Below are 13,903 nucleotides of genomic sequence, written 5' to 3'. Positions count from 1 at the left end.
CGGTAAATTCACAACTAGCTCGAATAGCTCTGTTAAACCGTTTCGTTTCCTGTCTTGTCCAATCCCGGACGAGCCCCCAAAAATATGTAATATCGTGATATAATGTATTTACAAGGAGTGGACAATAGAGATGTTAATCAGACAGAAAAAGACGATTGTTGTTCAACCTGAACTATTCACGCCAAACGTACAGAAAACAGCGCAACTAAATAACTAGATAGCGACTCGACTTTTACCAAAACGCAATCAACACTCTCTCGGCAACGCCACTCGCAAACTCTGTCTCCGCTCAACTCGCACTCGGCTCCTCGACTCACACTCTGTTTCTCGACTCACACTCTGGCCGTTGTCGCATTCTATTGCCATTTTCCTAGGCCCACCGCACACGTGTTCTGCAGACTCTGGTAGCCAGGGTCACGTAGGTCTTTTCCACGAAACTATGCACTTGAAAAGACCGATGACACATTGATGGGCCCGACGGCGCCTCGGCTCTCCCGACATTGTTCATAGTTCGCCCGATATTTCTTAGGCCTTTCGTCCACGATACTACATATATGTAGTGGTGTACTGGTCATCTTTTTTCCACACGTTTTTAGCTTTTTAGCTGTTTGTGAATGGGCGCCTAATCAGCCAATCAGAAATGGCCGGTATTCTATGAATCCTATTCTTCAATGTTTGAAGAGCTGGATATTGGTCGAAAGCAGCTGCCCCAAATATATACTCAAAATTTTCAAGGGCCGCTGCAAAGACGAAGTCCGCCCATGTCGTCTGAAAAAAGGTTTGTATACATTTATTTTGTACCTCCTCTATTAAACAATTTTTTTAATTTACCTTCAAAAATGTGAAAAATCGAACTCTTAACTAAAGATCACTAGCTTTTTAGGAAGAATTTGGATTTTTATTTTATTGTCAGAATTTAATGGATAATTTTAGAAACTTCAACCTTTGGAGGTATTTGTTAATTAAAAATGACAAAACTGGTATTATGTAAAAAAGAGTAATGTGTATCCTGAATCAATGTCGAATGGAAATTAGACAGTTCTATAAAAATAATCCTTCTCACGATTCCACAACTTCATAGCTTAATTAAATACAATTCTTCGGCGATATAATTACAAATACATTTACAGGAATTGTGTAATATGATAAATATCTCGTTAAAGAAATTGAAATCGTAAATTCCGCGGATAACCAGCGTTTATCATATAGAGACTGGGATTTGCAAAGAATAAAAGTTGTAGAACGTTGAAAGGCGTTGAGAGAAACGTGATGTTATCCCGTTATTCGTTAACGCAACGCAGTTAAAAAAAATCCCGTAAGAAGATTACGATAATAGATAACCTGAGTCGAGTGTTTGTCGGGGGATCTAAAAGATTCTTTCGAGATGAGCGTCTGAGATTGCAGAGAAGAAAATTTGGAAGCCATCGAATTCGTGATGTCGATAGAAATCTTCAGTTGGAATCGTTGTATCATAACGTAGTCTGCTTATTGTCGATAAGACTTTACTAAACTAAAAGTGACTACTAAAAGTTTCTATCCTCTAAATTCTATCTACGATTCTATAATCTAAAAACTGACTTTTGCAAACAAACTGTAACATTCGCTTAACGGAAAGACATACGTATCTTGTTTGTACTCGTCTTTTCACAATGAATTCTTGAACGTCTGTCTCTGTGGTGAGACAAATGCAAAGTCATCTCATCAGTTACTCACCTTGCTCCAAATCTTCAAGAGTATCGACGAGCACTTCGCATATCAGCGCATCCCCTTTGCAGTTTCCCATTAGATCGTACTTCCTCGCCAAGTAAGGCGCCACAGCGTTACCCTGCGCTACCGGTTTCCCGTCTACCTCCAGCACAGGCAGCTTTTTATAAGGCATTGCTAAGAACAAACATGGCTCATATGAACACTGTGTAGAGGGAAACGATCGATAGGAAATCACAACACAGCTTCCGAGGCCGTTGCGTTCTTGTGAATAGATGAATCGAAATCATTTCGGTTTTAATCAATATGGCCTAGTAAAGAAATACAGAAATGTCTTCTTTCTCCTTTTTTTCTTTTCTTACGATTACGATGGACAGGGTATCGCGTGTTTTTGACTGTTGGGAAGAACCCAAAGTTTTTAAAATCAAGGATAAAAGATAATACCAGACACGGAAAAAATATTAGAAAATGTACACGGTTCTTGTAATGAAAATTGAAATGCAAGGAATATAAATCGAATGTCTCTTGCGAACGTAATTTTGTGTTTTACACCGACAGGATTGATTTACAGACTTACGTTGATTTTTTGTTTCTCTATCTGCAAGCGACATATAAGATTATATCGAAGACTATGCTACGTAAAACTTTTATTATACTATTTACGATAGAAATGTCGCAACGGAAGATCGAATTTTATGTCTGCTTTGTTCTTTCGACTTTTTAGCTATGTTCTTGTTCATTTCCGAACTGATTTCAATTTTTTATCCTTTTTTTCCGACAAGTCCTAAAAAGTTTTTAAATTAACGAGAAACGTAGAAGTATTTTTGTATTCCTATTTTAAGTCACCTATTTACGGTTTTCTCAAAATATTCGAAATGCTTCGATTCATTGAAAACAATAAAGATTGCAACACAAAAATTCGAGAATCGTAAGTGAATTAAGTTGGTATTCGATAAACACGATATTACGGAAGCAAAACTTAATGAACAGTTCGACTTTATTCCGTATGAAATTTTACTTTAAGTAAGTTTAGCCTGCACGTGAAACGAAAGTTTTATATACAGAAAAGTTTGAGTAAATGATAGATACCTGAGAGTTGAACGATGAAGGTAAAAATCGATCCTTCACGCTTACAATCCTTGTATTCAGGCCAGAGTTCTTCGGGGATCCTCTCGTCGGTATACTCGATGCCAGTATATGCAAATATGTACCGTATATGTTCGGCACGACCACGGGTATTGAAGTAGATTAGTTTGTAGGTATGTTCGTCGCTCATTTTCCTTGCTCTGTCAACTTATCGAGAAAAATGATACAATTAACTCGTGTAATTAACAGACTGTGTGCGTGTTTGTGTGTATAGAGAACAATTTATTTATTGATGGAATAATTCGTATAATACGCAAAATAAATCATTTAGAAGGCTGGAATATGTGCTTTTGAAACAATTAATTATGTCGAAAAATATTTCAAACGAGATATAATTATGAAAAAAATAATAATTAAATCTATGTAAATGTATGTAATAATAGTTAAATGTATGTAAATGTAATAATTAAATGTAACTAGCTGTAAAAAAAATAATAATAAAAAATAAATAAATGTAAAAAAAGAATTAAATGTAATTAGTTTCTTTTTACACACGCGATATTATTGGCGATATATGAAGGTCAACTTTATTTTTTTAAATAGATATATTTATACTTATATTTATAGATATAAATACATATATGATATAGATATAATAGTATATATAATATATATAATAATATATATGTCGAGACTGAATCTCCGAGTCCGAGCTCGAGGCGCCCTCCCGGGGAGGGCTCGCGGGAGGTAGCGGTTCTGCGTTGAAGTTCTCCATCGTCCGGTCGCGCGTGGGGTACCTTTATTGTCGATAGTTACACTAGTGACGAGGGCCTCAGGCTTGATAACGAATCCGTGACCAACGGGAGGACAGGTTCCCTTGCTCTAACTCACACGTGCACCACTCCCTGCTCGTAAGGCACTCGACTTCCATCACCGATCAGCTCTCTAGCAAGACTGCTCGTCATCCCAACGACGCCACCGAAACAAGACTCCGGTCGAGTGTCTCAGTACACACGATCCTCCGATCGACGTACGATTGCTATCGGTTTGGATACTTGCGATTGTTTCGTTATGGCTATATTAGGCTCTAGGTTGCAAGGTTAGGGTGTTGTCCTGAAGTTCCAGAGGGGCCCCGGCGTTCTTTCGTCTCCGACTCGGCCATCCTGACACTTACACGTCCTCGTGTGTGGCCTGCTGGCTTAGTCTACCCGTCGGGGCTTCCACCACGCAGGCATCGACCCGGCGCTCGTCCTCGGGGCAATGTTTTTCTTCTCGCCGCGATGGACAGCGAGACGCGATGTGTCCCGGCATGTGGCAGTGAAAGCACAACGCTTTTGGTGGTGCAGCCGGTCGGCTTTCCTCCGGGCGTCGGGGGTCCATCTTCGGTTCCCACTTCGCCCTCTTGCGGCATTCGAATGTCGGATGTCCGTAAATATCGCAGTGGCCACACCTGGTCCAGGGGGCGGGTGACCTGCCTCGTTTGTTTCCGGAGCTCGCTAATGATCTCCACGGCGGGGGCGGAGCCACTCCGTGTATAGGAAGGGCTTCATTTCTCTTTGGAATTGTGTCACCGACGTGATGTCACTCGTGAGCGCTAGTAACGACTAATTTTAAACGTAAAACGTTCATCGCGCGAGCCCAGCAGATGGAGGGCGGTGGCGGCGAGTACTTCCTTGGTTGAATTTCGCCACTTCGACTCCAGGAGGGTGATGATACGATTTCCGTACGCTCCTGGTGTTTCGCCGTCCCGCGGTAGTTCCTCGGCTACCTTGATTAGCGACGCGGCTGCTACTTCTTGGCCACCGAAGTGCGCGGCAAATTGTTCCTTAAAATCTGGCCAGGTGAGCTCGTCGCCGTTCATTATCTGCGTAAGCCAATACGCTGCCGGACCCTCTAGGGCACGGTTTAGGGCAAAATACAGTGCGCTGTTTTTCAGGGGGTGGTCCCTCATGAGCAGGCCGACGGCTGTGCACCAGGCGGCTGGATCTGCGTCCGCGGCTTCGGGGTTGAAGCGCGGTAGCGATACCCAGGTTGCCCGGTGTCCTTTCTTCTTCTTCTTCCTCTTCTTCTTCCCTAGCGACCGCTTTAGTGCGCGCACGATACTCTTACGATCCCGTGCCGACAACGTGTGTTCGGATGCCACTTCTGATGTCGAGTCTGAATCCGAATCCGAGCTCGAGTCACATTCCGAGTCCGAGCTCGAGGCGCCCTCCCGGGGAAGGCTCGCGGGAGGTAGCGGTTCTGCGTTGAAGTTCTCCATCGCCCGGTCGCGCGTGGGGTACCTTTATTGTCGATAGTTACACTAGTGACGAGGGCCTCAGGCTTGATAACGAATCCGTTACCAACGGGAGGACTATCATATAAAAAGCAACAGGATATACGAAATAATATAATTCTGACTAGGACAACATAAACGCAAGAAGTGTTGATATTGAAAAAAATATTTAATTTTGTATATAAATATTTTCATATCTAAAAAAGTTTCCGGAAGCAGGAAGATTTACAAACAAATAATATCATAAACCGAATGTTTCATGATCCTTTTCTAATTAGAGTATGTGACAGCATGTGAGAACGTTTCTTAAAAATATGACTTATTGCAATTACTTAATCGCAATTATAAACGATTAAGACCTTCTCACAACGAGGCAATCTATCCAAAGTATAAAACTCGTTATACTTGATGAGAAAACAAATCTCTACTTAGGTTTCATTTCGTTTCATCGCGTTCATAAAAAGTGAATTTGTATGAACACATCGTGCAATTTAGTAATTAGGACCGTTGATCTCGCTGCAACATAGATGGATAGAAAAAAGCCATTTAAAATGATACAACGTCGGGAAGACAATTATGAAAATTATAAATGGAACACAAGATAAAATTGTTTAAGATTAATTCTTCTTTTTTTTTTTTAATCGCGAGTGTTTGCAAACGAAGTTTCAATCTGTTTACAATGATAGCAATGAGAGGGGGATGTCTATGAAAGTTATAAATGCGATATTGAATAACATTTCTGCGAGTGGGTTTGTTTTTCGTTACAAATGTTTTTTAAACGAATCTGCAATCTGTTGGAAACTACGGAACAGTAACGGGACGACTGATAGGGAAATAAAAAAGATCGCGTTTTATTTGAACAGACAAATCTTTGAAATCTATTCGAAAGTCTATTTGAAATGGTACGAGCTCGAAAAGAACGGTGAATACTATAGAAGAAGGATTAATTAAAATTCTTATTAATCTGTACGCTTTGTATATTAAATACCTTGATCGATGCCAAGATAACAAATTATTATACAAAACAGTGAAGTATCCACGTCTGACATTAATATCGAGTATTACCATTACTGTAATTTAATTTTTAACCGATCCTGAAAATTCCTTAGAACGTAAAAAGTATAAAATGTTACTGTGCATTTCAAGATTAAATGCGCTGTAATTTAGAAACAGTTATGAAGCGGAAACAAATAATTTATTCAGAATAAGAATTCTACGTAATCATGTTAAAAAAAAAACGTACTTGTAACGCGTTTAAACTCCAAATATGTAAAGACAATAAGGGAAAAAAATTAAACGAAGAATCGTATTTTTTGTAAATTCACACAAGATTTTATCCAAAAAAAAATTGGCCTGTACCAATATTTTTATTTGTCGTTACAAGTTACGAGGGTATTAAAAAATTGGCCACGAATGGACCAGAGATAAGAATTTATCAGACTTGCTCTCGTAAATTTCAAGACGTTTCGGATATTCTTGAAAATCTTTGGACAATGGCCTCGATATTTCGCAGCTTCTATCCTCGAAGCGGAAGAACTCGGCGTTAAAAGCGACAGAACTGGAGAAACCCGGTGACCGCGAGCCTTTCACGCTCTCGACAGATTTCTCATCCCTCGTAATCCTCCCGGTGTCACCCAATTTCCACCCTCGTATTACGATTTGTTGCTTCCAACGAGGCGACACCTTGTCTTGTGATTTCCTTTTTCGTCGCGTGAAACACGACCGAACACTTGTTCAAACACACAATTCATATTTATCTAACTCGACAAAACGCCGTGTCATTGAAACAATAGCATTCTTTGGCTTTTATGTAAATTCCAATAAATTATGATAATGTTCGTGGAGACATTATTGCTACCTATTTTATCTGTCGTGATCCAAATTGATTGATCGATAATTCTGCTTCTCCTGACCTTTCCACAAATGGTTGTTTATATCTCGACATTCTTGGTACTTTTAATCAAATTTTAATAACAGTACTTTACTCGTCAGAAGTAAATAAAAAAGCTCTAAGTAGAAGCAAGGATTTACTTACCTTTCCTTTCTCGAATCTCAGTTAGCAATGTTGTTCCTCTTGAAAGATTTTCCAAGTTTCCAAGACAATTTCCACGCTGGTAACATTGTATATATTTTAAGTATCGTGAACCACAGGAACTTGTTGAGACAATATTGAAGAAAGCAAAGAGAATGAAGAAATTGTAGGAACTATGAGAGGCTACTCCTTCTTTCACAACTTATTTTCTCTTCGTTTGGGGGGAAAAACACAAATGAACGTAACGGTTGGTTTCATATACGTTTCAGATATCTGCTACTATCGCATGGAGGAGGATCCTGAAAAGAAGGAAGCGAGGAAGAATCAACTTTTGAACGAAACAATACCATTTTACTTGACTAAATTCGACCAGATTATTGGCGAAAATGAAGGATATATCATTCCTTCTACCGTAAGATTTTTTAGCCAAATTTAATGTTAAAATTTTTAGTCTTTGTGCAAACTGGGCCATGTTGTCCATAAAAAATTATTGAAACTTTGTTGCGACAAGACAGCTTTAATTGTTGAGAGCAGAGTGTATCTTTAAAATTCACTCCTGTTAGTTTATGTACAAATGAATTTGCCAAGATTTTCAGCTTTTAGATAATTATTCATGTATCTTCCTCATCAAGTTTGATAGAAATTATTACTATCGTAATCAAAGCAAAGATTAAGATATGTAAAATCATTTCTCTGGATATGACACTCTTGTTTAATGAGTGATAAATGATACCATTCGAAATATCATATTTATATAATATATAATGATACTTATAAGTGTAATCACTTAAGTACAGATATCTGAATTTTTCTCACTGTCACTGACATAGATACGTATTATCGTTCCTTAGATTACTTGACCAGTTTATTTCTTTCATCACTGTGTTATTATATAATAATAATAAATAGTCACATTAAATTAATTTAGTATGATTATGTTGTTTAATAATACGTGTTTCATTGCAAAATATTTAGCGATTGAAGGGCTCATAGGAAACATGAAAGTGAAAGAATACTAGAATCTAGAGTTTACGATTTCAATTTCTTTAACGAGATATTTATCATATTACACAATTCCTGTAAATGTATTTGTAATTATATCGCCGAAGAATTGTATTTAATTAAGCTATGAAGTTGTGGAATCGTGAGAAGGATTATTTTTATAGAACTGTCTAATTTCCATTCGACATTGATTCAGGATACACATTACTCTTTTTTACATAATACCAGTTTTGTCATTTTTAATTAACAAATACCTCCAAAGGTTGAAGTTTCTAAAATTATCCATTAAATTCTGACAATAAAATAAAAATCCAAATTCTTCCTAAAAAGCTAGTGATCTTTAGTTAAGAGTTCGATTTTTCACATTTTTCAAGGTAAATTAAAAAAATTGTTTAATAGAGGAAGTACAAAATAAATGTATACAAACCTTTTTTCAGACGACATGGGCGGACTTCGTCTTTGCAGCAGCCCTTGAGAATTTTGAGTATATATTTGGGGCAGCTGCTTTCGATCAATATCCAGCTCTTCAAACATTGAAGAATAGGATTCATAGTATACCGGCCATTTCTGATTGGCTGATTAGGCGCCCATTAACAAACAGCTAAAAAGCTAAAAACGTGTGGAAAAAAGATGACCAGTACACCACTACATATATATGTACGCTGGCATCGCTACGTTGGCAAATGTTCGATGTTATACGTGTCGTAAAATGTAACAGTTCTATCTGAGCTGTGTTCCTTTATGTGAAGGTATTATTGTGTGTAATATTGTGAATTACGACTTTTCCTCTCCGATATTCGTGAATTGAATCACGGTCAACTCAGCTTGAACTAAAATCCTAACTAAAATCGTCACCAACAAATCCGATGGTCCCGTGCGCTAGACACACCCATCCTTAGCTTTCCTCCGAGACAGCATCGTCTCCCAAGACAGTTCTGATTTTACATCCTTCGAACGGTCAATATCCTTCCACCGGGTAGGACACACCCACAGATCAGTCACTCATTCATCTCGTACATACGCACCAGCGTAACTGCCTTCGTTATAAGTTGTTGGAATAAACGGTGAAATATAACTTACTATACTGTGTCATATTCATTTAACCACCTCTTATCTTAACCGAAACTGGGGAACGACTACTTCGCGGCGTCGATTCACCGAATCGTAGCGAGAATTTACGCCTCTCGTTACTGCGACTGCGTCTCTCCGCGAACGGTCGTAACACATTGATCGACAGAAGTACTAAACTCTAATAACATAAATTTATATATTTTCTATTTCCCAGCCACCAGTTTTATAGATTTTTCTATCTTCTGTACTACTTTTATCCCTTTTATTTTTTCTTACATGAGATTATTGTAAATTTAATATCATTTGTTCGCAATATTTGTTATTTATCTTTCCTTGAATTTGAAATTTCGCGCTTCAATGTTGTGTGTTGTTCGACGTTTTATCGAACGATGTTTATCGAACTAGTTTATGAATACATACATAATCATTAAAGAATCTATAAACCTTACTAGTTTGTTTTTACTAAGTTTTGTTACAGAAAACATGTTCTCATAAATTTTCAACTTTAATTTATGGAAATTTATTAACCTTAAACTATAAAATCATTCAATGAGTCTTTCCGGATGTTTTTATGTAGTCATAATTTCACATATCAGCACAGCTCCACCAATAGGATAAGAGTTACGTGGAAGCAACAGGGGGGAAGAAGAACATATATTGATCTAATGGTTATTTTTGTCTCATTCGAGTTTCTGTTAACCGGCTTGGTAATTTCATGTGCTTGTTTCGACTTTGAAGTCTTAAAAAAAAAATTGTAAGTAAGTAGTATATATATAGTATATATATCCTGAGTCAAAGTTTCTCTTTATAAATAATAAACCGTTTTAAAACTATATTTTGTATGTTTTTTCCTTATTCATAATTAAATAATAAATATGAAATACTTCTACAGAAAGCCGACATCCTTCAATTAACCGAACAGCAGATGATTTAAAAATTAGTAGTTGAAAGAAATAAATGTTATTACATGTTCATAATTGATCGATAAATTTAAGTATACAATTAGAAAATGTTTCTTCTTTATTGATAACTAAATAATACAGATAAGATACAAGATACTTGTACGAAAAGTCGGCGCGTCGTTCAATTAACGGAACAGCAGAGGATTTGAAAATTAGTAGTTGAAAGAAATAAATGTTATCATATGTTCATAATTGATCGATAAATTTAAGTATGCAATTAGAAAATGTTTCTTAAGTTTGGAAGAATATATAATCATGCTGAATGTTTTGTAGTTACGAAAGTTGTATACAAACATACATTGTACATACGACTAGTAATGGTACTAAATTACTGTTAGAGGGTCTTGGGTGTATAGAACCATATGGTTAAATTAATACTAGAGATAACGAATCGTGCGAATGTAATTAATATTTTGAAATGCGTTGTTTGCATTAATTGATAGTTTTCTTATAAACTTTTTTATAAACAATTTCATTGCTATAGAAAAAAGATAAATGCCGGTAATATGTCTATCCTACTTAAATAGAAAGTGCAATATTTTGTTATAATATTTGGCGCAAGTTTATACATTATTACATCCAAAAATAATATTCTTTTTATATCTAAGCTATATTAAAATATAAAGATACAAATAGCTATGCGAGTAGTTAGTAGTTGATGCTTTTTACTTAAATTGTCTTATACTTCATAATTTGTAATAATATAATTCTTGTCATCAATGATTCTTTGTTTTTACTTTGTATATATTATACTTCCAGGAAGATGCCGCTCTATAAATTGACTTACTTCCCAGTTACGGCATTGGCAGAACCAATCCGTTTTATCTTCAGCTATGCTAGTATTCCATTTGAAGATGAACGTATCAAAAAGGACGTCTGGCCAGAAATAAAGCCCTGTCAGCTTAAAATTTAAAGAAATTCTGTTTCTTAAATCTCATCTTTCCTAATTTAACTAAAGTAGCTAAATAAAGTAGAACACAATTATGCAGAGTATAACAGACATTATTGTTTACTCTCCATTGCTCTATAAGATATGTGGGAGAACAATAGGTATTGTTAAGGAGACAATGCCCTTTGTTTGCTGATAAATTATCAATAAATTAAATTATATCTTTCCAAAACAGATAACAGGAAGCTAGATATTTAAGAAGCATCATAATCTGTTTGTTCGATAGAATCTTTGATTCTATTAGTTGTATGTTTTTAGTGACTCCTTATGGCCAGCTTCCTATGCTCGTAGCTGATAGAAGGAAGGTTGCTCAGTCTACAGCTATTTGCCGTTACTTAGCCAAACAATATGACTTAGCTGGAAAGACTGACTGGGCAAATCTTCATATTGATGCCACTGTTGATACTATTCATGATATTCGTCATAGTGAGTATCCAGTGCTGTTTTGTATAAATCTTATGAGAATCTTGATAACAGATAGTACGTATCTGTTCAGGTATTTATTAGTTGAAATCCGATTTAATATTTGATTTAATCGAACGATACACGTATGTCAACAATACAAGACAAAGGATTAAAAAGGATTGTAATTCTATCTTCAGTATCATTTAAATTTCGCACAACACTGTATTCAAATTAGTATAACATTAGCGAATAGTATTTAACTGAAAACAAATTTTCAGAAATTGCCGCCTTCCACTATGAGGAGGACGAGAAGGTCAAAGCTGCAAAACGCAAGGCTGCTGAAGAGACGCTGCCGTTCATTTTAGAACGTTTGGACCAGCAAGTGAAGGAAAATGACGGCTACTTCTACGATGGTACTCTCTCTTGGGCTGATTTAACATTCGTTGCTCTGCTCGATTATTTGAACTTTATGTACAAGTCTGATTTGATCGAGAATTACGAGAATCTGAAGCTGCTGGAGAAAAAGGTCCTCCTTCTGCCCAAGATCAAAAACTGGATTGAGAGACGCCCAGTTAGCGAATTCTAAACTTCACGATTGCTTATGGTTTTATAAGCGTTTAAAGATTGCGGTCTTAGTGTGTTGAGAGAATGAAGAACGAATCGTGTTGATGGAAGTTTGTATGGAATATACTGATTGCTTTTAACATTCATTAGTTCCAGTTATTACCGATATTTTTGTCATTTAGTTAGGGTTTTCCCTTTAGATTACGTTGTGATAGAGAACTATTATTTGTGTATTCCTACAGAAACATACGAACTATATAAACTGTTGACACGATGTTGTGCTTTTGTATTATAGAGATAATAATAAAACCATCAAACAATCATTAATTATGTTTTTTATTATATTCATTAAGAATTGAAGATTACCTCCTTGGTGATCTTGATAATATCGTATTTTACAAATGTCGAACAAAAAAAAATGTATGATTATTTTATTCAATACGTTATGAGGGTTGCTTTAAAAAAAATACGAGTTACATATTTCTTTGAAAAAAGCATGATTTTTATCGATACAATAATGTTCTTCTGTTATCGCTTTAAAGTTGAGTACTTCGTTGATTACACGAGAGAACTCGCCTACAGCAAACAAGATACGACCGTGTGTAAAGTATTTAATCTGTTTGCTCGTTGCTAGCTACACATAAGGCTTGCGTAAAAAAAAATATGCATTTCAGTTCAGGCGGAGAATTATGTAGGAAGTCATTTTGTCGATCAATAACTTAGTTAATAAAAGATCAAATTTTCATGTACATAAATGTAAGTAACGTTCAAGTATTAATCATTACATACAATTTTTGTATAATTCGATATCTTGGTCACTTACATCTTACAAATGATATATAGATAATATTTATGAGATACATTGGAGCTATCTTTTAGTTAACGCCATTTTTTCTTGTTTTCTCTGTACTTTTACTATTCTTCCAAAAATATCAAAGGATCGATGACTTCAAATTAAACTAGAATTGCTTCGGTATATTGTCAATCAATGGCTATTTGTATTCACATCTATATCAAAGGAAAACCGATTGCAAAATTAATTACCCTTGCAACTCCGCAATCTGAAACTATGTGTGATCGACCTTGAAGATGACAAATCTCAATGTTTGAAGTAGTACAAAAAGATGATAATTTAATTTCGCTTTATCAAACTGTACAAAATTTGTATACACATACAGAAAAAAAACGGAGTTCAAACATTAATCAACATGAATTATCGGTTATTATTGCTGAGTAATTATTAGGATTAGAGTTTTGGAGTATCGATCGTATCGAGTTTTAACTATCGGTTTCCGCAATTTATTATTTTTCTAAATTATCTCTAAATGGTATCAGTTTTTGAATATTTTATAGTTTACACTCCAACATACTGACGTAAGCTATCGAAAATAATTGTAAATTATGCAATATCATTTTTTTTATATTTCATAATCTAAATTTCAATCTATTTTTTGTATTTAACATCCCTTTTTTATTGTTCGTATTCCGTCTTGTACGTTCTTCAAAAAATCTTAAGCTATTAATTCATGAATGTTATGCTCTATTTCAAAATATAAAACGAGAGAAAGAAGTTAGTAAAATATTCTTAATATTTTATTTTCACCCTACATTGATTTGCATAGGATTGCGCAATCGATATCTGGTAATTTCTTATATTTCACTGCTTACTTAAAGAATCGGTCGATATTACCTTATTTGGATACATATAAATAAATTGATAACATTATCTTTAAATATTATTACACCAGTGATAAAGTTAAAATCATCTTACGAAAGAATGACTGTACAAGATTCTTATTGACATTATTAATTCTAAAAATTTGGCCCGTACCGACAATTTTATTTAGAAAGTT

At 35.6% G+C, this 13,903-nt stretch overlaps 2 protein-coding genes across 5 annotated transcripts; one reads left to right on the top strand and one right to left on the bottom strand.

Annotated features, from left to right (window-relative positions):
* Positions 1–615: 615 nt before the first annotated feature.
* On the bottom strand, positions 616–8,589 carry LOC126867433 (hematopoietic prostaglandin D synthase-like). Of its 3 annotated transcripts, XR_007690297.1 has the most exons (4): positions 8,527–8,589; positions 7,101–7,396; positions 2,839–2,997; positions 616–1,881 (listed from the first exon to the last, which is right to left on the bottom strand). XR_007690297.1 is itself a non-coding variant. In XM_050621877.1 (2 exons), exons 1-2 carry the CDS (start codon positions 2,978–2,980, stop codon positions 1,706–1,708), a joined length of 318 nt encoding a protein of 105 aa, XP_050477834.1. In that variant the 5' UTR covers positions 2,981–3,213; the 3' UTR covers positions 616–1,705. The 3 variants fall into 3 exon arrangements, 1 of the variants encoding a protein (XP_050477834.1); XR_007690296.1 differs by having other exon boundaries at positions 7,101–8,589; XM_050621877.1 differs by lacking the exons at positions 7,101–7,396; positions 8,527–8,589 and having other exon boundaries at positions 2,839–3,213.
* A 1,231-nt stretch (positions 8,590–9,820) lies between these two features.
* On the top strand, positions 9,821–12,377 carry LOC126867429 (glutathione S-transferase-like). 2 transcript variants are annotated; one of them, XM_050621866.1, is made up of 4 exons: positions 9,821–9,924; positions 10,892–11,028; positions 11,340–11,507; positions 11,765–12,377. In XM_050621866.1, exons 1-4 carry the CDS (start codon positions 9,836–9,838, stop codon positions 12,070–12,072), a joined length of 702 nt encoding a protein of 233 aa, XP_050477823.1. In that variant the 5' UTR covers positions 9,821–9,835; the 3' UTR covers positions 12,073–12,377. The 2 variants fall into 2 exon arrangements, with proteins under 2 accessions (XP_050477823.1, XP_050477824.1); XM_050621867.1 differs by lacking the exon at positions 9,821–9,924 and adding an exon at positions 10,483–10,633.
* Positions 12,378–13,903: the final 1,526 nt, after the last annotated feature.

This window comes from Bombus huntii, chromosome 7 (assembly GCF_024542735.1).
Source record: "Bombus huntii isolate Logan2020A chromosome 7, iyBomHunt1.1, whole genome shotgun sequence".
NCBI lineage: Eukaryota > Metazoa > Arthropoda > Insecta > Hymenoptera > Apidae > Bombus > Bombus huntii.
This window is presented reverse-complemented; position numbering and strand designations above follow the sequence as displayed.

What these genes read in the sequence shown, in the direction of transcription:
- LOC126867433 (XM_050621877.1), bottom strand. Translation starts at nt 2,980, where the DNA reads ATGAGCGACGAACATACCTACAAACTAATCTACTTCAATACCCGTGGT. An exon ending in CTGGCCTGAATACAAGGATT is followed by an intron (nt 1,882 to 2,838) that starts GTAAGCGTGAAG and finishes GTTTGTTCTTAG; the next exon opens with CAATGCCTTATAAAAAGCTG.
- LOC126867429 (XM_050621866.1), top strand. Translation starts at nt 9,836, where the DNA reads ATGGTTATTTTTGTCTCATTCGAGTTTCTGTTAACCGGCTTGGTAATT. An exon ending in GAAGTCTTAAAAAAAAAATT is followed by an intron (nt 9,925 to 10,891) that starts GTAAGTAAGTAG and finishes TTATACTTCCAG; the next exon opens with GAAGATGCCGCTCTATAAAT. An exon ending in TATTCATGATATTCGTCATA is followed by an intron (nt 11,508 to 11,764) that starts GTGAGTATCCAG and finishes ACAAATTTTCAG; the next exon opens with AAATTGCCGCCTTCCACTAT.